This window comes from Xiphophorus hellerii, chromosome 2, assembly GCF_003331165.1.
Source record: "Xiphophorus hellerii strain 12219 chromosome 2, Xiphophorus_hellerii-4.1, whole genome shotgun sequence".
NCBI classification, from domain to species: Eukaryota; Metazoa; Chordata; class Actinopteri; order Cyprinodontiformes; family Poeciliidae; genus Xiphophorus; species Xiphophorus hellerii.
In genome coordinates this window covers 2,038,156-2,064,842 of record NC_045673.1, presented here as the reverse complement: position 1 = coordinate 2,064,842, position 26,687 = coordinate 2,038,156, and the positions used below count along the sequence as shown (strand labels likewise).

At 40.2% G+C, this 26,687-nt stretch overlaps 2 protein-coding genes across 3 annotated transcripts; one reads left to right on the top strand and one right to left on the bottom strand.

Annotated features, from left to right (window-relative positions):
* The first annotated feature begins 313 nt into the window (after window positions 1-313).
* Window positions 314-14,324, top strand: ttc38 (tetratricopeptide repeat domain 38). Its single transcript, XM_032580049.1, has 14 exons — window positions 314-432; window positions 704-781; window positions 1,331-1,412; window positions 2,188-2,359; window positions 4,694-4,867; window positions 6,754-6,829; window positions 7,088-7,207; window positions 7,320-7,379; window positions 7,477-7,515; window positions 9,467-9,548; window positions 9,836-10,001; window positions 11,308-11,467; window positions 11,825-11,898; window positions 13,935-14,324. The coding sequence occupies exons 1-14, from the start codon at window positions 403-405 to the stop codon at window positions 14,020-14,022; spliced, it is 1,401 nt and encodes a 466-aa protein (XP_032435940.1). The 5' UTR covers window positions 314-402; the 3' UTR covers window positions 14,023-14,324.
* tspan33b (tetraspanin 33b) lies at window positions 13,569-26,390 on the bottom strand. Of its 2 annotated transcripts, XM_032580093.1 has the most exons (8): window positions 26,170-26,388; window positions 21,883-21,940; window positions 21,284-21,411; window positions 21,051-21,125; window positions 17,999-18,094; window positions 17,612-17,740; window positions 15,647-15,808; window positions 13,569-14,496 (listed from the first exon to the last, which is right to left on the bottom strand). In XM_032580093.1, the coding sequence occupies exons 1-8, from the start codon at window positions 26,263-26,265 to the stop codon at window positions 14,428-14,430; spliced, it is 813 nt and encodes a 270-aa protein (XP_032435984.1). In that variant the 5' UTR covers window positions 26,266-26,388; the 3' UTR covers window positions 13,569-14,427. The 2 variants fall into 2 exon arrangements, with proteins under 2 accessions (XP_032435984.1, XP_032435995.1); XM_032580104.1 differs by lacking the exon at window positions 21,051-21,125 and having other exon boundaries at window positions 26,170-26,390.
* Between the last annotated feature and the right edge of the window lie 297 nt (window positions 26,391-26,687).

The window sequence follows — 26,687 nt, the reverse complement described above, 5'->3', positions numbered from 1 at the left end:
CCAAATAAGGAAAAATGCACTAAAAATACTGATTTGCGTGGACACCAGATAATTTTTTATTAAATCACCTTGCTTAGTGGTTTAAAACGCTCTTTAAAAGTTTTTCTGACACTTGCAGCATTTATCTGCAGTCCATTAGACAGACATAAGGGTCTGGAGTCACACTCCGCCACTTTTATTATATTCCGTTAGTTGCTTTAGATCAACTTGTATATCATCATTAACTGTTACATTGCGGGCCGAAAGGCTAAGAATTGCCTTTCTGCCCAGCTTTAGCGTCTTATCAGCGCTTTTATTGTGAAAACGAATGAAGCAATATATGACTTCCGGTGAGGAATCCGTAAAGGAAACATCTGTTTGAAGTTTTGGAAATTTTCTGCAGCTGCAGACGAAACGTCAGGAATGATTGCATCGAGTTTCAGGGACTGTCAGGTGAGTATTAAGACTGTTTTAACCACCGATACAGTAATAATCTTATTTGAGTTAAATTCAGAGTTTTTTCGCTGTGAAATGAAGCTGCAGTCGGTGTGGAAGGACGTCGCTAAAGTTAAAGAGACTTTAAACGTTCCTGCTGACCGCCTAATCAAAGTCAGCTGGTCTGGAAAGTGAAGCAACAAAGTTTTCCATCTGAACTGAACTTTGGATGTTTGTGCTGAGGAAGTTTTCTGTTGGAAGATGCGCAGTTTTGTTATCTGCTCTGCAGGCGTGGAAAGATGAGGCTCTCCCTCTGTCTACCAGCAGCAATCAGGCGTCCAAACTGTATGACGCCATTCTCACACAGGTAACCTTCCAAACATGGAATTAGAAAACAGAAAACCCACAAGTGACTATTTTATAATTATGATTAATATGTGGTCAAAAACATATTGCTGGAAAATTTCAATTAGTTTCAATTAATAATCACCTGCAGATCTGTTTTCTACACGGAAACTTGATTATATCGCCGCCTTGACTGTAGGAGGCGCTGTTTCTCCTCTGCACCTGTGTTTTCACACATTTCACCACCAAAAATGAAGAAATAAACGTAAATATATTAAGATACTGATAAGCTGAGATGAGGATAATTATGAAAAATGAATTAGCACATTTTTAGAACAGAGCTGCAGAATGGTTTATGGACTGACACCAAGTATCATAATCTCTCTGTAGGTTACGGAAACTTCTCATTTCTTTTATTTCATTCCTGTTCTATTTAGTTCTATTTACATGTCGTTGTACAATCCACATGTTATGTGTATAATCCACATAAAGGATTATAATTTTCTTCCCCAAGTTCAGTGCATCTTTAAAAATGAGCTCTGTGATGTTAAACCTGTTTCTGCTTGTCTAGTATGTGAAATGGAGAAATGATGAAACACTGGGAGGAATTGAAGGATGTATTTCTGCTATCCAGACAGCTGATCCTAACTTTGGTAAATAATTTCTTTATTCTTTACAAGTTACTAAAAGAAAACCTTCCCTCACTGGGAGTGGACCAAAGAATAAAATCCAAGCGTTGGATTTAAGTTTAATGCTAAGATTAATCATTGAAGGCTCCAGAGGACCAACAAGTGCATTTCTTGTGAGTTTCAGTTTTAACAAAAATAGTTTTCAGGTTGAATTAAATAGTTTTATTGTTCAGAAAGAAGAGAAGAAAATGTCTCTGACATGAAAAGATACTTGAAGTTCTTGGTGCAAAAGGTGGTTCTACTTGGTCTGCATTACTTTAGCTTGTGTTGCTATGGAAACATTCTTTAATTTTAAAACACACAGAGGAGATGCAAAGCAACTGAGCTGCACCAGGCTGAAAATCAAATTTAGTTGAAGTGTTTATGGTTCTTGCTTTTATAACAACATTTAGCAAAGTTATTGGCTGCATATTAAATATTAAAGCTCAGGTCGCAGCTCATGAAGTCGTGGTTTTCAGATGACTGTTTAAATGTAGGATGTCTGTCTGGTGTATTGATTGACCAGTAGTTGTTGTTTTTAACCTTTTCTGTATTTTTAGTATCACTTTGTCTGTTGTTTACAGTCAGAGACAGAAATGAAACTTTAGAAGGTTTGTAGAACCCTTCTGGGTCCGAAACAAAACCACAGAACCTTGAGAAGAGCGTGTGATTTCATGGGATTTCATGTGATTTTTCATGTTAACTCTTGCGCCGTGGGAAGGAAAAAAAATTAATATTTATTCATTTCTTGATGCCACAGTTATGGGTCATGTGATCAGCACTGGGTTGGAGCTGGTTGCCACGACGAGCAGCCCCCGGCTGGACGAGCGTCTGGCCAGCGCTGTGAGGCGAACGGTGGAGCTCGCCAGCAGCCAGGATATTTCTCCCCGGGAGAAGCTCCATGTCAGAGCTGTGGAGCTCTTCTCACACGGGTAAGATCCAGAACCGGCTGCAGGCGGTCCGACCCAAAAAGGTTCGATCAGGGATGGGAGGGTGATTGTTAAAGAGGCCTCGTTTGTCCAAGAACCAGCTGGATGTTTGAAAATGTAGCATTTTTAAAACTTCAATTTAGTAATTTTGAGAGCAACTAGATAATTTTTAGTTTATAAAAAAAAATGAGTAAAAAAATTGGTGGCTGTTTATCAGTTTAATTTAAAGTCCTAAAATGCTTTAAAGCTTTTTTATTTACTCAAATTATATCACACTTTTATTACCAAAGATGATCTGAAGAAATGCTGAAAGCAGTTTTACATTAAATCATGAATTAGCTGTGATAAACATGTTTGAGTCATTATTGTCAGCCATAATGTGGTTATGACCTGACATTTTAATATTGCAGTCAGGTTTATTCCTACAATTCAGCGACAAGAAAACTACAAAACAGCCGAAACACTGAATGTCTTTAAATCTAGACTAAAACCCACCTGTTAAGAGTTGCTTTTGAAACATCATAAATGAAACATTAATCAACATTCTGATGTGTAATGATAGCACTTGACAAAATGTAATGTATGACTTTGTATTTTTGTGTTTCTATGATGTTGAGCTGCCTTGTTGCTGAAACGGTATAAAAATAAACTTGAAACAAAGCAGTTCAAAGTGCTTCACACCATGAACATATAACAGAGTAACTAATTATGAAATCAGCAAACATTATTTTGTGAAATGCCATCATCTAATCATCAAGAATAATCATCTTCAAATATATTAATCAATGTTTGGGTTATTATTAAAGTCAACTTTAAACAGGTAGGTTTTTAGCCATAATTTAAAGGAACTTTGTTTTATTATTTTATAATTTCCTGAGAAGGTGAATTTTGTATTTTTATCATCTATAAGCCATAATCTCATGATTAACAAAATACCAAGAACTTGGTTTGCAAATTAGTAGTTTTGTTTTTTTAACTGCAAGATAATTATTAAATTGTTGAAATTCTATTCAGAATTACTTTACTTATCCCAAAGAGAAATGAAATGTTGTCGTAACTCATATGATCAAAGTTTCTGCAAAGCGTCGTTGTGGACGGTGATGCAGGAAGCATCTCCAGTAGCAGTCAGTCTGGCAACAAATCAGAAGACACCTCTGACTGAAGGTTGTTGCTGCATGATGATGTCATGACATGCTAACAGCTCAACTTCCAGGTAACACGTCCAGGATGACACCATCAGCTGTTGGACAGCTCTGCTCATCCATCTCCTTTGCTTTTGCCACTCCTCTTTAAATCTGTTCATTATCATGGATGGAAGAGAAGATTTGAACTTTCTCCTCATCTGGGATTAAGGGTCAGGGTTCAGGTATTATTTGAGCTTTTGAAATGTTACGGTTCTTCCCAGTTGTAAAAACAATACCTCGTTGCCACGGTTACACATCATGACTGTTTCAAAATAAAATAAAAAGTGAGAACCAAAATCCTGCTGGCTGCAGAGCATCCAAACTGCAGTCATAACACATAGTAACCAAAAAGTGAACAAAAGTCTAGAAAACCAAAATCAGAGCTAATGTAACAGAGCTGCTCCAACAAGCTGCCACTAGAGCGGCGCTGTTCTGCAATCAATCAAAAATGCAACAGTATGTCATCGTTAAAACTTAAGTAAAGGATTTATTTAGATGACAAGGTATTGTGCATGCCTAGGGTAATAATTACTCGCTGATTTTTATTTAATTTTTTTTCTCTCGAGTGTGAAATCTGAGCTCCTGTTGTTAACCAGAGTAGCTGCCATGTGGGTAGGATGGAGTCTCCGTTTCATGCTGGAGTTTATGAATAAAAGAAGAAAAGTCTGGACTGCAAACCAGGAACTGCTGGTTTATTTTTCATGTTCTCTGCTGAAATCTTGATGTGTTTTTGAAACGAGACTCTGTGCAGTATTCCACCAGTCCATGTCACCACTGAGGTCTGTTAAAGTCCCGTTCGATAAGACGTGGGTTCCATTGTGCCACAGGAAATGGGTTGCTTGTGAGCGGATTAGAAATAGTTTATCAGGAAATAGTTTTTATTCATGAAGCTGCTCTTTCTCTGTCTGCATGTGATTCAGTCATACGCTCCAGATTAGCAGAATCCAACTCAGAATTCATGACAGTCACTCTATGACGGCTGGACGTTTATTATATCCTGTAACGTTAAACATACATTTGGTTTCTTAACGTCGCCTCAGAGGATTCTCATTTCTCCCCAAAGCTCTGTGATCCTCCTGCTGTTCTCTGAACAGTTCCCATCTTCCACAACTTTTTGATTTCTTTCTAACAAGGAGACACATTTCTCTTGTAGGAATTTCCCAAAAGCCTGTGAAGTGTGGGAGGAAATCCTGCTTGATCATCCCACTGACATGCTGGCTCTGAAGTTCGCCCATGACGCCTACTTCTACATGGGGGTCCAAACACAGATGAGGGACTCTGTGGCCAGGGTGCTGCCCCACTGGAAGCCTCACATGCCGTTGTTCAGGTAGCCGGTCCAGCTTACTGGTTCTGCATGCTGGTTTAGTGTGAAGCTGTTGTAACTGTGAGTTTAACCACAGTTTGTCTCCCCACATTTCAGTGACTTTATTTCAAACATATAGCAACAAAATAAAACGGAGACAGAGGAGAACAAGATCTAAACATAAAGACGATATCTAAAAGCGTGTTGGAAAATGTTAACTATAATATGAAAATGAAATTAGTGCTAGAGGGTTGAAGTCTTTCAAGGACAGATAATTTGATTTGAAGTTAGCATTCTACTAAATACCATGTTGTTGTTGCTTTACTGTTGTCTGAACTAATCTTAATGACTAGAGCTTCAGGGTTAGCACAGCTAGGCTAGTTAGCGGTGTCCACCACCGCTAACTTGAATAATAGTTTTCTCTTGTGTTCCACATTTTGAAAGTACGGATCCCTCCAGGGGACATGGGAATTTTTTTTCTTTTGCGTTCCCTCGCAATAATCTTCTGATCAGTTATGCGGCATAATTGAATCCTGTAAGCCTTTCTTACGGTGGCCGCCATACTTTCTGCTTTAATACAAGGTTATGTGAAGGTTTTCCATGTATGTTAATATCTCCTTGTGAAATATCTGACATTTTATATCTTTTTCTTTAGGATAGAAAGGCACCACAAACCTATGATATAAACAGAAACTTTCCATAAGTAGGAAAGAAATAAAAATACATCCAAACTATTTGGACTATTTCTGAGTTATTATAATAAATCATCTGACAGTTTTAATTGTGTCTGTTGTGTTTGTAGTCTGAATGGTTTAAAGGGCTTTCAGTGCCGTTCCATTTCAGCCTTAACAGACATAAACATGCAATAAACACAATTTATTTTTAATCAGTTTTTTGCACCAAACAGTTAATAATAATAAACAAGTTTTCACTGAGGCTCTGTAAGAGCCTTATGAATGAAATAAGTAATTATTGATATGACAGGAGCAGCGGCTTTGACACCTGGGTGGTGGGCATGGCGATGTGGGCGTGGCCTCACCAGGTATGAATGTGAAGGTTACTGACCTGCTGGCTTTGTGTTTATGAGGAAACGGTGAGTGAGGCGGTCAGTCCTTGCAAAGTTTGGAGCATGATAATCAAAATGGAATAAATCGATAATTGGGACAGAACAAAGAAATGGTTTGGAGTTGATTTATACACGGACAGATGAGATTCCCCGAGTTAACCCAGTGCGGCCCTCTACCATCATTAGTTTGTCGTGTTTTATGATAATAAAACGTGTTTATTATTATTAAGTCTTTGGTGCAAATAACTGGTTGAAAATCGATTTATTCACTGCATGTTTATGTCTGTTAAGGTTGAGATGGAACTGAACATGAAAACGGCCTTTAAACCATTCAGTCAACCAGCAACACAGAGACACAATCAAACTGTCAGATGATTTATTACCCCGCGATAATAACTCAGAAATAGTCTAAATTAGGATGTATTTTTATTTCTTTCCTACTTAGGGAACACAAAAGAAAAAAAATTCCCCGTGTCCCCTGGAGGGCTCCGTATGAAAGGGCCCAGAGAAATGAACTCATGTATCATTTAAATCCCAGAAATGGAGGAAGTCAAAGATTTTCCTTAATTAGAAATTATAGTGGTGTGAAGAATTGCCCCAGAGATTTTGAAATTTTATATTTGTTTCTTAATGAGGGATTTTCAGTGTGAGATTTTTCCATTGTTATGAACTATGAATTTAATTGGAACACATGTTTACCAGTGTGTGGGAAGGGAATGCTTTAAATAATGCAATGTGTCATTATAAGAAGCTTATTTGCTCTGAATCAGATTGTGTTTTATGTCTGTTTTTCTGTTAAAAGTACATTGTTTCCAGTATTTTCTAAAAGTTTGTTTGCCTTCAGTTACCTGAGGGGACAATACTCCTTCGGCCTCCTGGAGACTCGTTTCTACGACCAGGCTTTGAAAGTGGCCATGGAGGTGAGCGACTCTGCTGGTAATGGGTTTCTTTTGTGCGCTTTGTTGACAACACAGCAGCTGTGTGTTTGAGGTTATCTGCCTTGACTGATTGTGTCAGTCCGCCAGCAAGTCCACCCTCCACACTGAAAGCCTCATGCATTTAAAGCAGCTGACATGAGAGTCTCCAGGAGAAAAGAGTTGAGAAATTTCAAAATAAGTTATTGAAAGTGAGGACTGCAGTTATTTTTTTTGTGTGTGAATTCGTCTTTCTTGTTCCAGGGTCTCGCCTTGACCCCTGATGATGCTTGGGCCGTCCACTCTGTGGCCCACGTCTATGAGATGAAGGCAGAGGTGGACAAAGTCTTGAATTTCATGGATAGCAGAGAGAAAGACTGGCAGGTGGTGTTTTGTTTTTTCATCACACCATATCTGGAACATTGTGGAAAATTCAGAGTTTAAGTTTTAAATATTTGGAAAATAAATATGAAAAAACTGCCATTATTATCTCTAGGGGTCTGACATGCTGGCCAGTCACAACTATTGGCACTGGGCTTTATGCTTCATCGAGGGGGTGAGGATAATCATGGCTTTATTTAAGGAAAATGTTAGATTTTATTATCTTTAGGTTCTAGTTTATAGTGACTTTTTTGTTGCTTCATCCTCTGCAGGGGGAATATGAAGCTGCTCTGCAGATCTACGACTCCCAGGTGGGTTTGAGTTGCCAGGTCCAGGTTGAAGTCTTAAAGGAGGGAGGCTATGAAAAATCAACTGTTTGAGCTTTATATCATGTTATGATGTTATATATGTTGACCCTCATTTTAATTACAGCCAATATATTTTTTATTAAATTCAAAGGTGAGGCTATTTTCTCACATCATGGATGTTGTTACACTCCAACATTCATTGACGCTGTTTTCAATAACCGTAAAACATCAACCCAGTATAATAAAATATCTCCTCTGAAGGATTAGCTCAGCTACCTGCCTTTATATGCTAATAAAAATGTAACCATGACCCACTTTTTATAAAATCACACATGCATCAAACCAACTGCACTTTATTAGTCACATTTTAGAAGTAATATTAAAGAAGGAAACTGAGTATTTTGTGGAGATCTTAGTGATCTTATCAACAAAACCAAACTTCTCTTTAGAATCATATCTGTTCATTTTTATCTGCATTTAATTAGTTGTTTTGTCTCAGGCAAATCAGTTCAAACATGACATGGAGGCTTCAGGCATTTTGGTTATTAGCTTTTACTATAAATGCTGTTGTAAAGAAAATATGTAAGAAAAAACCATTTCTGGCTTTGTGGGAGCCGTTATCAGCCCTCCTCACCTCAGCCGTGTCTCTGAACATCGTGTTCTTCTCAGTACTCCAGGTAGGCTGCAGTTATGGAGTAGAACAGTAATAAAAGATAACTGGCTCCTTTTTCAAAACACGTGTCTAGCAAGCCTTCTGGTCAGTTTTCAGTTCAATCTATTGTTTTGGCCCATTTTCCCTGAAGAAAAGTAAATAGGACAAAGTTAGGCTTCAAACATCCAGTCAGAACTACGGCAGGATGTTATTGATGTCTACACAAACAGGCTGGATTCATGTCTGCAGCTTCCTGAGTCAGAGCATCAAAACACCAGGCATGCAGATTTAGAGAAAGGCGTAGTCCTCTTGTGAGTCGAGAGCTAATTGCAGATGAATGTTGAATCCAAATTTAAGATGTAAGAGCCAAAGAACCACCCCCACACAGCGTCTCGGCGTCGGCTGCCAGGTCTGATTTAGTCAGGATGAGACGAGAAGACGGTGAGACGAACGTCGATTATTTTCTGAATCCTGGAAAAAACATTTTGTAACGCAGCAGATTCTGCTCTGCTGCATTACAAACTGAGATTTATACAGATGTGGAAAAGAAAAAAAAAAGTTTTTTATTAATATATTTAAACATGTGGCTATTTCAAGTTATCAGATAATAAAAATTGCATTGCATTTTTGTATAAAAAATGAGGATAAAATAGTTTACTCCTTCCTAAAAGCCAAAAATTCCAGAGGTGGAGAAAACCTTTGCTCTATATTTAAAACATGAAGGTCAGACTAAAGTTCAGCAGAGAGATCATTGAGAAACACCAGAACATCTGGAATAACGACGTTTGGACAGACCTGAATATCTCAAACTCCAGAACAGAGGAAACATTTGGCCTAAATAAAACACAGCATTCCAGGAAATAAAGCTCATAGTAACCTTAAAGCATGGCGGTGGAAGTGTCATGGTTTGGGGATGTTTAGCTGCAGCAGGACCAGTGCAGCCCACCGTCCAGGATTCTACTGTCTGAATGAAAATGAAAGACCTGCAACATGGCAGGAGACGTCCTGGTCTAGTCAAAGCCCAGATCTGGATGTTATTAGGAGGCTTGAAACGTGTTATTAGTTATTTCAACTAAAAGGAAGGTAGGGTGTAATGCATTTCCTCAGATAAAAAACACATTTATGTTTATATCTGTTTTCTGTTAGTTGAGATGAAACAAATCAGACATTAATTTGGGAACATTTCCTAATTAAAACCGAATATTTTATGTAGTTTCTGGAAGTAATTTTCCCCTTTGGCTGTAATTTTTCTGTCCTTCAGTGTCTTTATGTAAATACTGATGATTTTTATTTCATTTAAAGATTTTCAAGCGTTGTAAAGCCTCTGGCGCCATGCTCGACGTCGTAGACGCCTGTTCAATGCTGTACAGACTGGAGATGGAAGGTTGGTGTTAAATGAAGGGATCGCCAGAATATGGAAAATAATGTTTATATTGTTGACTGTTTTGTAATTTAAATCATTTTGACGAAATAAATTGAGTTGTTTTTTTAATATGCTGCTAATGACCAGCTGTGATGTCTAATTTAACACAAATAAGATTTTGAAAGCAAAAAGACTTAATGAGGTGAGATGATCTGTTTTTATTTTTACTAACAACATTCGAAGTGCAGCAGCAGAAATGATCCGTGTTGATTGGAGCATGTGTGGTTGGAAACGTCTTCCTGTTGCAGGTGTGTGTGTGAAGGAGCGCTGGCGGGAGCTGCTGCAGGTCACCCAGCCTCACACCGACGACCACGTCACGCTGTTCAACGACCTCCACTTCCTCATGGTGGCGCTGGGGGCCGACGAGGACGGGGCCGCTCAGCGCCTCCTGGAGGGCCTCCAGGAACTGGCCAGGTTAGTTCTGTCCCAGTTCTCTTCACTGCACACCTCCCCGCTGTCGGGTTGCATTCAAGCAACACGACTTTTATGTAACACAGAAACAAGCATGGCAGAGCGTGGGAGGTAAGACTGAGGAAGACTGAGCAGCTTCATCGGCTGGAGGAAGGGGCGGGGCTTCCCTCTGCAACAGCTGTACACTTATCAACAGACAGGCTTTAGCTTATGTTATAGAAAATAATTAGTCTTTGCTAAATTAAAACTGTGACAACTTTAGGAAACAAACTATCTTGAGCTGTGATCCAGTGAACTGAAACAGGATCCATTCTAGAATCTCCTGTTTGCTCGTTTTGTCACATCTAAATGTTTCAGGTTTTCAAACAGTTTCTTGCTGCACTAACAATCTTTTACTGACAGGAATCAGAGCAAAAATTATTAGGGCTAAAACAATGAAATTAATCATGATGAATCTATTATTTAAATTGTCAAATAATTTAGTAATCGATTAATCGCTTGAGTGTACAGACTCAAAAAGGCCTTTAGCTGTACATAAATAGGCACAAATGAAGAATTTGCCAAATGTGCCTGATTAATTTTTTTTAGCTGATTGACGGAATAATGTATTACTAAAATAATTTTTTTATTTTAATTGTACAGTAAAGGTTGACTCGCTGCACAGAGGACCAGTGAAGACTCCAGTCTCTCTGTCTTGCTGTGGGAACATGACCTCTGACCTTAGCTGAGACTGTTCCATGTTTCCTCACTGAGTGGATAATGGTTCTGCTCTGTTTAGACTTTGCTCCTCATCTGTTATTGAATAATTTAGATCTGGTTAAGATGTGCTGCTTTCATATCTTTTGGCCTACTTCCAGCTGTCAGTCAGGTTTAAATTATTTCTTAATTTTTCAGATATGAGTGATGAAGTGGACTGTTTTCAAAGAAACCGAACCAAAAACAGTTTTTTTTCTCAGATTATTTTTTTTGTTTGGTATCAAAAATTAATTTGATCCCCAACTTTTTAGTGAGACGAAAAGAATAAAACAGAAAGAAGTCTGTATGGAGGTGAATATTTTTTACAGCAGTGTATTCAGTTCATCACTTTCCAGCTTTGCATCTCCCGTCTTAAGCAGCGTTCATGGTTACAGCTTTAGTACTTCTGATGTATCACACTGCTGTGGTGTGGAGTGCTTGGCCTTAGGTGATGTTAAACCTTCTTCTTTTAGAGATAGAAAAAAAATGCCTGAATATTCTTTAATCTGCAAAAGTAAAATGTTTTTTTCTACAGTTCCTACACTTCCTGTGTCTAAACTATTTCCCTTCACAGGGAACCAGGCGACAATCAGCAGCATCAGCTGGCAAAGAGCTTAGGCTTACCGATGTGTGAAGCTATGATGGAGTACAAGCAGGGCAACTTCAGCCAAGCTGTGGCGCTGTTGCACCCGTTACGTTACCGCATGGTGGACATCGGTGGCAGCGACGCTCAGGTAAGGTGAACAGATTGGATAAGTTTAACAGTGAAAAGTAAAAACAAAGCAAACAGCTAACCTTTAACTTCTAACCTCAAAGGGTTTTTTTCTGAAGGAAAAACTAGAAATCTGTTGTATAATTTTTTCCAGAAGTAAAGCCTGCTGTGCTTCATGTGGTGTGAGGATGCAGAGCGCAGTGCACCATCGTATGAATAATAAATCTTTGTGATGGACGTTGATGCATTTTATCTTCCATGTTCAGACGAGTTCTCTGAGGTCCTGCAGTGAACAGACGATGTATGCGGAGCAGCAGCTCTGCTGTAGTGGAGCCAGAGGTTTGCATTCACTAATGGCTTTTTCCGCTGCTTCTTCCAGAGAGATCTGTTCAACCAGCTGCTTATTCATGCAGCCATGAAGTCTGACAACAAGCAACATCACAAACTGGGAAGGTAATGTTCAACTCGCCACTTATTACATGTTTCTCTTATTTTTACTTGCTTGTTCACAATTCATAAAGAAACCCAACCCAGCTTACAGAGCATTGTAAATGTTTTCCTTTATCAGTTTTCTTTATTTTTCTGGCACTTTGTGTTGATCTGCTAAGTGAAAAAGAAATTCAAGCCCTTTTATAACTCTGGTAGTTTAGTATTATCAGTTGTAAATTTTCTGTTTTGTGTCATCTGGGCATAAACTCCCAACAAAATACATTTGAGTTTGTAGTATAAAATGTGGGAATGTTCAACAGTTATGAATATCAGTGATAGAACCTTTAGCTCTGGTTAGTGGTGGGCACATTAAGCTAAGTTTTTGATTAGTATTTTTGCAAACTTTGGAAACAATTAGTGCAATTTACTTGGCTGTCTTGTAAACTTTTTATTTGAATAAAGTTTGACAAGTAGCTTAGTATAGCTTTTAGCTCCTGCTAAATACTGTAGCAATTTAGCAGAACTAATGTTTGATTAGTGCTTTAGGGTTAGCGCAGCTAATTGTTGCACCACTGTGTCTCATTCATTTAAAAGATTCAGTTCTTTTTTTCCCTTGTAAAACACAAACCACCTCCAGGTGTTCTTTCCTCCTCCTGACTCATATTTTCAGTATCGGTGTTGATCCAGACTTTATATTAATGTTCATATTCACTAATCTGTCAGGTGGACAGGTGGATGCTTCATGTGCGTCTCGTCACACCAGGTCCTGAATCCTTTTAGCTCCAAATATAAATCCATACATTAGCTGTAATCTTCTCTAAACTCTAATATGAGATCAAATTTGCAGCATGTAGAGAGTCATATCAGTGCAGTAGTTAATTCCTTAATGCAGCCAGGATATAATTATATTCAGACGGTTAATGAATGTTGGTAATTCAAGGATAAGCTCTGAATGAGGCCTGTATGCACACCTGTAATTAGTGCGTCACTCAGGACAGATGTTGGCACCACATGCAAACCTAAAACTAAACTTCTGGGTGTAATTAGTGCCACAAATCAGCCTGGAGGAAAACTATAAAATTAATAGATCTTATAAGGGAGGAGGAGTTGGTGGTTCATGATCTGCTTTCTCCAGAACTTTGCACAACGATTCTATTACATTAGAAACGTTTCAACATTGTTTATTTTTCTTTAGATTAATTTAAGTTATCTCGGCCAAGATGTCGTAGATTTATAAGATCTATTCTTGTGAGTCTCAACCAATGAACATCTGGGTTCAGTGGAACATCTGGTTCATTTAATGTCTGATAAACAAAAAGTGGTTGGAATGAGAAAAAAAACCTTCCTATTTTTCCACAATATGCAAGTTTTATGAATTATGGGTGATATTTTATAGAATTGGCTTCTTTCACTTAAAGAGTTGCATCAACAACAGCAAAGTATCTCAGCATAACTGAGATACTTTAAAGTTTCTCATTCCAGATCTTTTCTGTGGATCTTTGTTGGCACAGAACTGGTCTGGACCTGAACTAATCATTTAGCATCTTTCAGGTTTTTTCCAATAATCCTATTGGCATTTAATGTAATTTATACTAACTGGCCAGAACTGGTTCCCTGTTACTGCAGGAAAACAGAATCAGTCCCTTCAGGATTGTTTTTGTGATCTTTTGAAATAAAAATGACAGATTTCATGATACTTTATAAATATTTGTTTTTATAAATAAACACTTTGTAATGAGGAAAAACATATTCTTTCAAAACCTTAAATAGCTTGTTAGCAGGTAGGAGTTAAATTTAAACCAAATGTTTTGGCCATTTTGGATGCATTTCCGCGGTCAGCTGGAGGGACGTTGTAAGGACGTTTGGGCTCTGACCTTAAGTTACTGGACATGATTGGTTCTACTCTTCACTGTCCACCTCCTGTCTTCCGTGCACAACACCAGCTATTTTCTCCCTTTCTATATCTGACACCATGTTGCACTTTAATTATTGATGGAGTTGTTCTCCCAGCTTGAAGTCTGGCTGAATCTGTTGGTCTCTGCTCTGCTGTGTTTCCCCAGATGTCTGCTGGTGGAGCGTGACGCCGTGCGGCCCAACTCCCCTCTGACCCAGCGCCTCACGCAGAAAGCGCTGGCTCTTCACGGCTAGAAGGATTGCAGCGCGCGGGTGGGTCCCACGTGAAAACATCAAAGCGCCGCTCTAATCTGATTTTGTTGTTTGGGTTTAGAGACATCGAACCCACAGGAAGGAGCTCCACACCGTTAACCAGATCATGCTTCATGCCCCTGGACATTCCTCATTGAATGTAACATTATGAAGAAATTGTTTGAAAAATCTGTTATATTATACAATTCAAAGCATTTTGCACATTTATTTGCAAATGTTTACTAATAGAAATGTGTATTGAAAAAGTTAAAGAGAGAACCAATAAATAAACACTTTGCACTATGCATGTGTGTCACAGTATGAAAACAGTTTTGCCAAAGGATATGTAATCTAGATGTGTTGACTCTGATTGGACGAGTTCAGCACCAGAACTTCTTCCTTCTGCCCTCAAAACGGCGAAGCAATCTCATTTTGGATCTGAGTGATCAGGATCTGGGACAGCACAATGCCGGCAATCTAGAAAACATCAGAACACGGCAGTAATGAGCGTCTCAAGGTCCCGTTGGAACCGACGCTGCTGCTCTGTTTGGCACAGTCAGGAAAATAAACTCATTTACATCTTAAACTTTTTCACATTAAAACCTTTTGCATTCAGCCTTTTATGCCTCAGAAGTTTGGAGAACAGGCAGCATCATAAAACTAGAAAAATGTCGTACAACAAAGTTGAACTAATGCAAAGATAAACTTATTACCTGAATAATTTTACTATTAGTAAATAGTAAAATTTATTAAGGGCAAACATAAACCTAGTTTGCCCTTAATAATTCCAAATATGAAAAAACGTTTTCCTTTTTCTCAACAAATCAGTTTGTTAAAAATGTTAAGGCCTTTTGATACTTTTGGTATTTTTACATAAATCAAGCTGTTTCTGTTCGTAGTGCTGGGTGGAAACCTGACATTACAGGTTGCTGTTCTTAAAGTGACCAATCAGTGTTCTTTCCCCAAACATCAAAGGAATCGCAGCTCTGATGCGATTGGTCCAACGGGATTTATGGGAAATGCAGTCAGATGCATGTGTGCGCTCCTGCAGCGTGATGGTTTGATCTGGTGTGTGCAGCTCCTGACAACAGCCGACACGTTAATCTGACTTTAGATATTAAGGGACTAATTGCTGTGGGAGTGAAGCGTGCTGCGCAGCCGTTCTCCATGAGTGGGAGGGAGTTGTCAGCATTTCCCTTCTCAGACACTCAATGTTACCGTATTACTGCTTCACATAGTGCTAATCCTGCACTAAATCACAGTGTAGTTACTTTACAGTTATTTCTTGGCATAAACCTGGTTTAAATAATTCCTTTCCTCAGGTTTTTTATTAAATTTGTTTATTTTTCCCTTATAGTGCAGAAATTTCACCCTGAATCAGTAAATTTTAGAAAATCCTCAGAAAGAAAAAGTCTGTTGCTGCTTCAGAACAGATTGATTAAGTGTTGCTGAAACTACTTGAACGCAGCATCCAGCCTGTGAGGTAGAAGGTCCGCTCAATAGCTTGATTACTGGCTGCTCCACCCAGCAAGCCTCCATCGATGCGTTCATTGACCCGTTGTGGCTTATTTAAAACCAAAGAGCTTCTTTTGTTTCTGATTCTGAGGTGGATTACGCTGGAGGTCACCTGAGGTAAGGCCATGCCCAGGGTGAGCGCTCCCACCAGCAGCAGGTGAGACGCCATCCACATCACCGCGCTGTCTGCACAGCCCACAGAGTAGATGGACCTGTCTACTTCCTGGGACTTCTGCATCTGAATGCCAAAACCACACATGGTGTTGATCACCATCTGCAGAACAGAAAGAGACCTTCAGTAGAATATCAGCAACATGCTTGATTAAACTCCACACTGGGCCGTTCTCTGACTGCTGCTGGAAAAACTAAAGATGATCATTGTGACACCTAAAGGCTGATGAGTCAAAAACAAACATGAAGGGAGCAGGTGAGGCTGAAGCAGCGACTGGAAGCTCCTGCAGCAGTCTGCAGCCTGAACTTGCGGTTTGCCACCAGCAGGTCGCAGCACTGCATCGACTCTTCTGCTGTTTAATTAACTGATTTTTCAACCATGTTGGAGAAGGTTCTGTGATTTGTTTTCTGTGCAGCTTGATGTTTAATCAATACTGGCCTGATGGCTCAACATGAACTCTTTAGCTTCCCTCAGTTGTACCTTCATGATGCGCCGCTGCGTCTGCATAATAATAGGGACAATATTGAGCATTCATGCACAGAAGCGGGACCTATAAAGGCTGGTATGCAGCATCCATACACACACCTCTTACACATTCATGTGTAGACAGCTTGCTTTGATGCTCAGAACATGAAATCTCATTAAAATCCAGTGAAATCACAGCCAGTGCTGCTATAAAGGCCTGTGATGCTTTCACTTGCTGCAGATCAGATAAGCTATGAGCACATGTTGCATGTGTCCATGTCAGGCCAACCAGCATCACTTTAACAGTTAGACAGTAACACACACAGTTTCTGTTCCCATTGTTAACTGGACGGTTTTCCAAAGGAGCCACAGATCAGCTGAGCTGTCAGAACATCCAACTGTGTTCTTCAAAGAGCTGATGCAACTGGGTGGTAAACATGAGCCTGTCCCAAACTTCCTCAGCAAACGGAGCAGAACAAATAATCATCTTTGTTTGTAGCAGCTGACATGTTGCCTTTCAACACTGAGAAAAAAAAGAAGCTTTTATTTCAAGAGTCTGCGGCTCTTGAGGGGAATCTATAATTATTTACATTCTTTCTGCAGAATTTTAAATATTCCAGGGGTTACCTAAAAATAAGAGGAGCGGCAAAAGCAAAGGAGGCAGATTAGCAGAGCAAGCCAACAACTGGGACACGTTATGGCCAGATATCCAGCTGTCATACAGCAACAATGTCCTCAGTCAGAGGCCTCTTCAGATTTGTTGCAAGACTGACTGCTACAGGAGATCCTTCTGGCCCACAGCATCACCAGCCACATCAATTCTTTGAAGATGTTTGGATGATCTGAGTTATGAAGACATTTCATTTCACTTTGGGATGAGGAAAGTTTTTCTGTCCTGGATGAAACCAGGTGATTCATCATGAGGACGGCTGGTTCAGCCAAATCGCTTTCCATCTGATGTGAGGTTGCTGCCTCCAGGCAACAAGCAGTTGCTGTCTCCACAAACAAGCAGAAATATTTTGGGTCAATATAAATCAAATGCTGCAGTCAAGAAGCTGTGGCTGTTTTCCACTGACTGTACAGCATGTTGTACGGATAAAGTTTGATGCTTTTGAAAAGTGATCAGTTAATCTGCAGAAATCACCTGGAATAGACCTGATCTCTAATCCAGCATGACACTTTGAACTTTAAGCTGCAGTTATAAACCTGGCTAATCCTCTTGGTTTTAGCTACATGAAGGCGTTATATTTAAATGTTACATATGACTGAGCAGAGACCCGGGTTAGGAAGGAAATCTGGCATATTTTACACAGTTCTGTCTTCACCAGATACTAAATAATGATCTATAACAAATATGCTGATATTTATGTACCTAAAGCCAATATTCCACTCTGTTACAGTTTTGTAGTTTATTGTTTAAGCGGCATTGTGTGAACCCACCTCTCCAGGAACCGGAGAGCAGCAGGAGTACGGCACGGCGCAGCGCTCTGAGCTGGGGTTTTCCTCAGAGCAGTTGAAGTAAAGGTTCCAGGACCAGTCGGTGTAGCTGTTCCATCCACAGCACTTAAACTGAGCCAAGCACAGAGCAGAGGTGTATATTTAGAAACAGTCTGGTGTCCTGCCGGCCGTCTACGAGGGGAAAACCCGGGCTCCCAGTTGGAGCCAGGATGTGCAGATGGCGCAGGAATATCTCCTGAGGAATCCCATGGAGCTGCAGGAAATGCATGTTTAGCTTCTCATGTGGAAAATCCTCACTGAGGCCAACATAAACACAAACAGAGCTGGCAGTGTGGTGCAGTCAGGTGTGTCTGTGTCAAACCTCAGCACCTCTTTCTGGATGTAATCCATCAGATTCTGCAGATCCAGGTCATCCCTGTAGTGAACGATCGCTTTCTTCACAAACTTCCCCAGAGCATCTCGGGTCTATGAGAGAGAGAAAAAAAAGATTTAATAAAAAGATAGCTTGATATTATAATTTCCATCTCTTAAAAGAAATTAAGTCTTAAAACTGTGAAGCGTCAGAAGACTCCAGCCTGTGTTAATTAGGAGGAGGTTTTAATGGCACACTGGAAAACGTCTTGCTGCAGATGCTGGGAGATCCCAGCAGAGTCGGTGATGGATAATAACTGGAATCATTTCAGACTCCGTCAGCGCTGCCACCACTTCGCCGTCAGCCAGGTACTCCTGGGTAATTCACCGGTTTCCATGACGATCTAGGGCTTTCATCAACAGTTTGGGTTATTTACATCTGCATAAAGGCAACAATGAAGCATAATATTCACACCTGAAGGGCCTCCTCAAAACATTTACAAGTCAACCCAGAACCTGAAAACCTGAAGGATTTCTGTTCAGATGTTAGTATTTCGGGCGTGCCGTGGTGGTTTAGTGGTTAGCGCGACCCGTATTTGGAGACCTTGAGGCCTCGACGCGGCCGTCGCGGGTTCGACTCCCGGACCCGACGACATTTGCCGCATATCTTCCCCCGTTTCCTGTCAGCCGACTGTGATTTAAGGGACACTAGAGCCCACAAAAAGACCCCCTGGAGGGATAAAAAAAGGTTAGCATTTTGCTCAGATTTTTTTAATTATTTGCCTTTGGAAAAAAAAAAAAGAAACATGAACGTATATTCTAGCTGTAATCTAAACCAGTGATTAACTTGAGAAAATATTCACTCCAGAACATTTCCGCCACAATCTCTTAGTAAAAGGAGCTTAACAAAATGACCACAGCCTAAACTTCCACATTAGTTATTGTAATGTAATTTTGATCAGTTCCTCAGAAAGTGAGTAAATGCATCCGATTCAACAATCTGTATTAATCTGAATGAAGCTGCTTCATGGTGTTTATGGATTATAAAGGTCCATTAAAGGTTTATTTTAATCTGCAGCACAGAATTTTGTATTTCATTTCTTTATTTTAACATACTGATGATGTCATAGTTAGCATCACAGAACTCCTCAGATATAATAAATGCTAACGGGGCTCTATATGCTAATAACCTGCTGAACTTTAAAGTTTCATTAAGCTGGAAATGAACCTCAGATCTGTTTGCTAACGGCGTCATAAACTGTTCAAATTACAAACGGTGTTGAAACAGTTTATGTTGATAAATACTATTATCCTGCAGTAGTTTTACTGAATCGTGGGAGGATTTTTAAAACCCCTCCTCAACTCTTCGCCTCCTTCCGCTCCTGTTTCCCAGCTCGGCCCGTGGGCTTTGAAGCCCACCGTCGCACTGTGTCATTAGCGGGAAAGTCTCCTTTAAGGGATCTGCTGAAATGGAACATTTGGTTTCACTTTGAAGTGCCGAAGCATCTGAATCATTTAGCGAGGAAGGATGCTGGGAGGGTTGTTAAACTGCTCTGTTTAGCAGCAGGCAGTCTGAGCGCTGACAGTGGAGAGGCGCCATCAAACACCAGGAACATCACCACCGTGCGCTGATGTGCGGCAGCGGCGCCCCTGCTGGCTGTTGTACTTTTATTCCCAGCGGACCTTTAATGGAGAAGCTACTGAAGAGGATAAGTGAAGCGAGAGCCGCTATTGGGATGAAACACGGTTCCAGAATAAACCTGAGAGATGCATTAATCTGTAGCTTATGAGGGACAAATCAAAATGAGAAACAAATACCCAGAAACCTTTAGTACAGAATCTGTTACTTGTTTTTCCGTGAAGGAAATATGCAGTGGAAAAGAGTTCAAAACAAATTTAAAAATTCATTCCTGCAATAACCTGGTTCCTCAAAAACCAAAGTCAAGGACACTCCTAAGTTATCCATTAATCATGAATAATGCATTTGTTAATACTGCAGTATTTAACTTGCATAAAAAAATATATTTTTTTAGATTTGTTGAAACAGTCACTAGATAATCTTTGGAGAAAAAAAACAACCCCCAAGCTCCTCTGCTAACTACAACCAACCAATCACAGCGAGGAGGGGGAGGGTCTTAGGTTACGTTCCCCTGCTGCCCGACGTGACCCTAATCGGGTTTTTTGTGAAATCGGAATTTTTTTGATGTGGTCGTTCACAACAAATAAATACAAGCTTTATGTGATCTCCAGTATGAACGGCAAACGACCTGAAAGTGCCCCACATGCACAATAAGGTTAAACATAGAGAGCATAATCAGCGTTTTGCCAACTGCCATCAAGAAGAAGAAGAAGAAGAGTTCAGTGTTGGCAGAAGTAAACATGGCTGCTAATAGTGGAGAATATCTTATGATTCTGAAGTTGTTGTCCATTCAGAGCCAGAACATTAACAACTTCATGGTCCAACATGGCTGTTGTTTTTCCTGATTGGGGAATCGGGACACAGGATATTGACGTTGGTCGAGTATTAATGACGTTCAGACTCGGGCCACATTTAAAAAGATCAGATATCGGATGTAGGAACACATATTCAAGTGGCCTGAGTCACATTGGAAAAAAATCGCTTCTGTGTTGATCAGACTGTCATGAAAAGATCAGATACAGGTCGCATTAAGGCAAAATAAAAAATAAAAAATCTAGATTTGGACCACTTTTGGCTGCAGTGTGAACATAGCCTCAGTGCTGTCAATCATGCTTGCGCACCCTTTGCTCTTAACCTGCCCTTTCCCGTCCAGCTCTCAGGCGGAAATGCTAAAGCTAGTTAGCATGACCATTGCTGACGGTGGATGAAATAGTTTTCCTGGAACAGCAAGTTGTTTCTCCACCATTAGCATGTTTAGCAGAAAGTACACAAAGTTGTCTCATATTATACTGTGACAACATGGCAACCCTCTTAACAAATATGTAAAAAAAAAAAAACAATATATTTTTTAATAAAAGTTACATACAGCAGCTTTAAGGCCCTGAAAGTGCCATCAGGAAAAAGAGAAAGTGTCTCCAGAACGGTTTGTACCTGACCAGAGTGGAAGAAGCCCAGAACTGCTATAACCAGCTGGATGAGGAAGACCAGAGTCAGCGTGAAGGAAAACTGGAGGAGAAATTTAAAAGACCAAAATATTTCATCTCAAGTGACACATTTCCTGTCAAGCGTTTGATATGAAACATGATTCCAGATTTAGAGCCATATTAGCTACTGGAAGGAAAACATGCCACCAGTATTAGTGATGCGTCTTTTAGGAGAATTACCGTCTTGAGGAGGCGAATGTTCTCTCTGAGGGCGCCGATGCAGCCGCAGAAAGTGATGAAGAACATCACCACCCCCACCACAATTAGGATGACAGCTGGGTCGATGAGGAACGTGTCCCGCACCGTGTCTGGCAGAGACGGGAACACAGCCTGCCTTTAAAAAGCTGCCATCCTCTAGACTTCCTGGTTCTAATCTCTTGTCAACTTCATTGTTTGCAGAACAGTTTCCTATTTTTGCTGCATCCCTCCCTGCACTGACTGTCCCGATGCTCTGAAACCATCAATGATGATTTGAAACTGAAGGATTATGCAGATGCAGAGGTTTGATCGCAGGGATTAGCCACAGGTTAATCCTTTTCTGTTGTCCATGAACTATATACATCCTAAATTAAATGGGAGAATTGGGAGGAGGGAGGATGAAGCTAGAAGCTAACTCCCCCACCCCGTGTTTCACACCAGACTGTAAACAAGATCTCTGTTCTATTTTTACTGGGATGTAAACACAATCCAAACAGGCCTGTAAGCATGATTACATATCTAATGGATTTTAGTTTTAATGCTGTTTTATACTTCTTAATCTGTGATTTTGTTTAATGTACCTGTAGCTTTCTGGACTTTGGCATAAACCCCGATTCCAACAATCAGCAACGAGAAAACCTGCAAAAACACAAGATAACCAGGTTGAGTCACATTGCAGCTGAACACAGAACATGACCTAATGACATAATGTCGGCTTTAATCTGAAGTTTGGTAAAATGCCCCCAAACCTACAGCCACAAAAAACACGATTTATCCACATTTTTAGTGATAAACCAACATTAAGTAGGCAGGACTAAACTAAAGCTTAAAAATAAAATCTGTTTTTTACACAACAGATTTACTTTCAGATTTTAATTTTTTTTAAATGAGCAATGAGAGGATTGGGCAAAAATATTACAGAACAAAAAAATATAAAAAAATTGCACAGAATCAAATATAGAACCATAAATAACCCATTTAGATTAACAGGGGAAAAAAGTTGATTTGGTGGTTAGTTACACTTTAATAAGAGCTTGGAGTGTTTTGTGTTGGTTGTGATGAGACATTCTTCAGTTAAAGCCTCCAGTTCCTGTAAATTCCTGAGCTGATTTGTTTGAACAGAGTGGCTGAGACTGATGGCCACTCCAGAACCTTCACTCTGTTCTGCCGTAGCCAATCACAGGTCGACTCGGCCTTTGGATCGCCGTCACGTCAGAACGTCCAACTGCATGAGCAGCTTCCAGGCTGATGAGTGAAAATTTTCCTCCAGTATTTTCTGATATGCTGCCTTCGTCCTGCCATCAGTTTTAATCCAGTTTCCTGTGGCCTCTGTGGTACACACATCCCCAAACACCACCGGTCCACCGCCGTGCTTCACAGTAGGAATGCTCCCCCTTCCATCATAAGCCTTGTTGATTTCCTGTCTGTGGCCAAAAAGTTACATTTTGGTCTCATTTCTCCAAATGATTTTGTTCCAGAGATGTTGAGCTCCTCTCCTTGGAAGTGGGACATTTGAGGGATTTGCATAGTAATGACTTTCTTCTGCCACTCCACTTTTCTTTTTTCTTTTCCAGAGATTCCTTTATTCCCGCTGAAGTTATTTGCGGATTTTTCTATCCTGGCAGTTGTTGCTGAAGTTTTTGTTGGTCTACCTGACTGTGGTTTGGTTTCAACAGAATCCCTCATTTTCCACTTCTTAAAGTTTGAACGCTGCCTTTAACAATTCTTTCGCTTTCCCCAGGACTCAGAAACGTCAATTCAGAACATTTCTGAAACGCTGTGATTCCAAGAATCACCACAGTCTGTAAATATTTGATCACTGTTATTTTAGTAGTTTCTGTAATTTTTATTTCAAAAGAGTAAACAGCAGTTTTACTGGAAATAGCTTCACCCAGCCACGAACCATGAGTGAAAGAGTTTTTGTGTTCTGGGGAGAAAAAAAAACTGAATTATTTATTTTTTTGCTGAAATTATTTACAGATTTATGGCATATTGCATAAATCTGAAGAATACAATTTCTCAGAAAATGACCGAATAAAAGAACTGGACTGAATAAATTCTCAAACCTGGGTCAACAGGTTCTAAAAAACACGTTAGGATAAGAAAATCTGTTTCATTTGAAGCAGAATATTAATAAAAAACAGCTCAAGGCGTTTATACAGCTAAAGGATGCATGTACGTATGAAAGTTTTGTAGCCATGGCAACCACTCCTTCTAGTTTTTATTGTTATAAATGAGCAGATGGAAGGTTGGAAATGGTGACCCTCCGTTTTTATCACCTGAATCTGAAACATGTTGTGGTAAACTTTCTTTTAATATTACAGCTTTTTTCCTAAAGAACTTTAAACACATTTTTCAAACAAACTGATGGATTTTAGGGGGATTTTATCTGATAGATCAAAGCAAAGTCACAGAGTTGCAATGTGAAATATACAAAAAATCTACTTGGCTATAAGGATTTTTTTCCGAGGTAAGGTCAGTCTTGGTTGGGGGAAACTTTACTTTGTTTCTTCTGTGTGCATCAAAGCTGCTCCAGGAAATGTTGGCAAGCTGCTGAAGATGATAGTTCACTTTAAATAATCGTCCCGATAAAACGGCTGCAGGAGGAAAACAGGTGCTGATTCTGGCTGACGGCTCTAATTCTCCTGTTTGCTTCGATTCTTTGTCTTACGTTTAACAACAACCTGCTCAGCTTGGTTGTTATTTGCAGCCTGCAGATCCACAGCCTGTCTGATGATTAGAGGTGTGTGTCTGTTTGAGAACAATGATTTTGTTTCATCCTTAATAAACTTGTATTATATTTGAAAAGCACATTTTGAATTTCTGCAGGTCTGAGGATTCGGTTTGTGGTTTAATTAGAAGCCTGAATGTCTCTTTAAAACTTCTGAAGGAGGAAATTGTTGCTTTTAAATAGTTTCTTTACAAATCCAGAATCAATAAAAGCACCTTGACAAAACAATAGCTGTAGAAACATGGAGATGTGTTTTCTGTTCCCAAAGCTTTTGAAAAGGGGACGACTTTTCTAAAGAGGCTTCATCTGTTGTGCAGGAGAACCCTCAACTCCACTTCATTTTCAGCTGTCTTGTTTTCCACCACCGGTCGGCGTGTGTGCGCTCGTGGGCGTGTGTGTGTGTGTGTGAACACGGGTGGCGGTGAGGCATGCTTATGTACGCAGTGATTGTATCCAGCTCTGTTTTTCAGCCTTTTCAAAGGGATGATTCAAGCTTCTCCCAGAGGATTTTGCTGCAGAGGTGAGCTGAGCCACGGGGCGCGGGACAAAGGCCTGATGGATTAGGGCTGCGCCGCTCACTCCGGAGCCTCCTGTCTGATAAACAAAGTGAACACGGCCCGGGCGTGCGGCGCTTGCTGCTGATTGGCTGTGATGGCAGCGAGGGTGCGCTGCAGTGTTTTTGTGTTGCTTTGGACGAGCCGCGGTGTGACGGAGCTGAGGGGAGGGACAGGTGTGGTCTGTGTGTAAAGCAGGAGAGCGGAGGAAAATGAAGGCAGATAGAGTTTTAATATGTGTGTGCGTGTGTGTGTGTATTGGAGAACTCAGGTCTAACACACAGGTCATCAGAGCTCCTCAGTGCCTATATCTATTTATGTAAATGCAATAGATTCCTGGTTATTCGAGCCAGAGTTTATTATGCTGAAGACTTCCCACTCCCTGAGAAACAAATATGCATAATTATGTGCATTTTAAGATCCTGAATATATATGAAAACAGATTCCAGTGGTGAGCAGACTGCAGGCGAACATAATCCATCTATTTTCTATACAAACATCATCCTGACAGTCCCAGGCATGCTGGGTTCATATCTGTTACAGACAGGAGGTTCAGCTAGGAGGTTCTGGACAGTAACAGGAAGCTGGAGTACCCAGAAAAACATCCACTCTTTGAGAAGACTTGGTAAAGCTCCGGTCAGGATTCAGACTCAGGCCTGATGCTGCAAGGCAACGATGTTAGCAACAGTTCATCTGCAGTAAAGTTAAGCTTACAGAGCAGGGATGGGACTATAATGTGTTCGTTTTGATCAGTTAATGTCAGATTTTAATACAACTGATTTTCTTTTCCTTTTTACATACAAAAGTTCTGAGCGGAGCCATTTACACTCAGTATGAATGTCAACAACACAAACGATCGTCTACAGCTGCAGCATCCAGGACTGAACACTGCTGGGTTTCCTTATGGAAACTTTTTAAATTCATTTCAATAATAAATTAAACTTAATGCACTGATTGATATTAGAATCAGTTGGAATGTATGTGTGATAGATTGACTTGTTTTACTTTTTTGTTAAAGTATCTGTAGGCATCTGTAATAGATGGTGCAACAGAAATAAACTGAATTGATATCTTTTCTGAACCATAACTTAATTTCATCCTGAAACATGAAAAGCCATCCTGACCACAGGCCTTCAGAATGAGCTCAGTTCTCACAGCATTTCATTTGTGGCAGTAAATCCTGTTTGTGCTGCGTACCCACAAATATGAGTCACCTGTCTGTAAAATGCAGAATTAAGATCCATGTAAATGTTCAGTGAAGGAACGCGGCACATTTAACGGTTGCTTTCAGACGACTACCAGCAGGCATGCACAGCTGCCAGGTGTTTCTGCCTCAGCGGGAGTCAACGCCGCTCCATTCGCTCCATTTCCAACTGTAGTAAAGCTAAAACAAGTCGTAATGGAGAAGCTGGGCTACTGCAACCGACCACTATGGCTGCAGTATGTTTCCTCAGTCATTATTTATAAGGTTTTTCTTTCTAGAAGTCATCTGTTCTTTAAAGAGGTACAACTCTAATAGCTTGAGATTTTTACGTTTAAAAATAGTCTCAAACGTCCTGGGACGGCAGCTCGACTCGACTCACCCAAAACAAGAAGCTGAAGAAGAAGAGGAAATATCTGATCCATGGGTTGACGAAGGAGAACGTCTCAGCTCGGTTCAGATTCGATTCTCTGTCCATTTTGGATTTTTTCTCTCTGATCTGACATTTAACTGAATCAGCCCCTCGCTGTGCATACCAGCCACCATGTCAGTGTGTTATGTTGGGTTGTTTTCAGGCTGCGGTGGCGCAGGGTGGAGTGGGGGTGTCCATGTAGGCTGACAGGTCAGATTCCACTAAATGCGTGTGTGCGTGGGTGTGTGTGTGTGTGTGACTGCAGCTGAACAGCCGGGAGTCTCCATTAGTGTGAGACTCATTTCAACTCAAACTCCACTTTGCCTCCTGTTTTGTGTGGCATCAGTTTCAGATCCTGCTTACATCCCCACCAGCGAAATGCCTGCTTGTTTCTGTACTTAAGCTTATTGCTTCTGAAAGGCTCAAGTTTTAAAGTACAAACTGCAGCTTCAGAAGACGGACGTGACTCTGTGAAATGTAAAGCAGAA

Excerpts from the sequence above, each read along its gene's own strand:
- ttc38 (XM_032580049.1), top strand. The coding sequence starts at position 403 with ATGATTGCATCGAGTTTCAGGGACTGTCAG. Across the intron at positions 7,380-7,476 it reads CTTTATGCTTCATCGAGGGG|GGGGAATATGAAGCTGCTCT; the intron begins GTGAGGATAATC and ends CATCCTCTGCAG. Across the intron at positions 10,002-11,307 it reads GGCCTCCAGGAACTGGCCAG|GGAACCAGGCGACAATCAGC; the intron begins GTTAGTTCTGTC and ends TTCCCTTCACAG.
- tspan33b (XM_032580093.1), bottom strand. The coding sequence starts at position 26,265 with ATGGACAGAGAATCGAATCTGAACCGAGCTGAGACGTTCTCCTTCGTC. Across the intron at positions 21,941-26,169 it reads TCTTCAGCTTCTTGTTTTGG|GTTTTCTCGTTGCTGATTGT; the intron begins GTGAGTCGAGTC and ends GTGTTTTTGCAG. Across the intron at positions 17,741-17,998 it reads TGGATTACATCCAGAAAGAG|TTTAAGTGCTGTGGATGGAA; the intron begins GTGCTGAGGTTT and ends TGCTTGGCTCAG.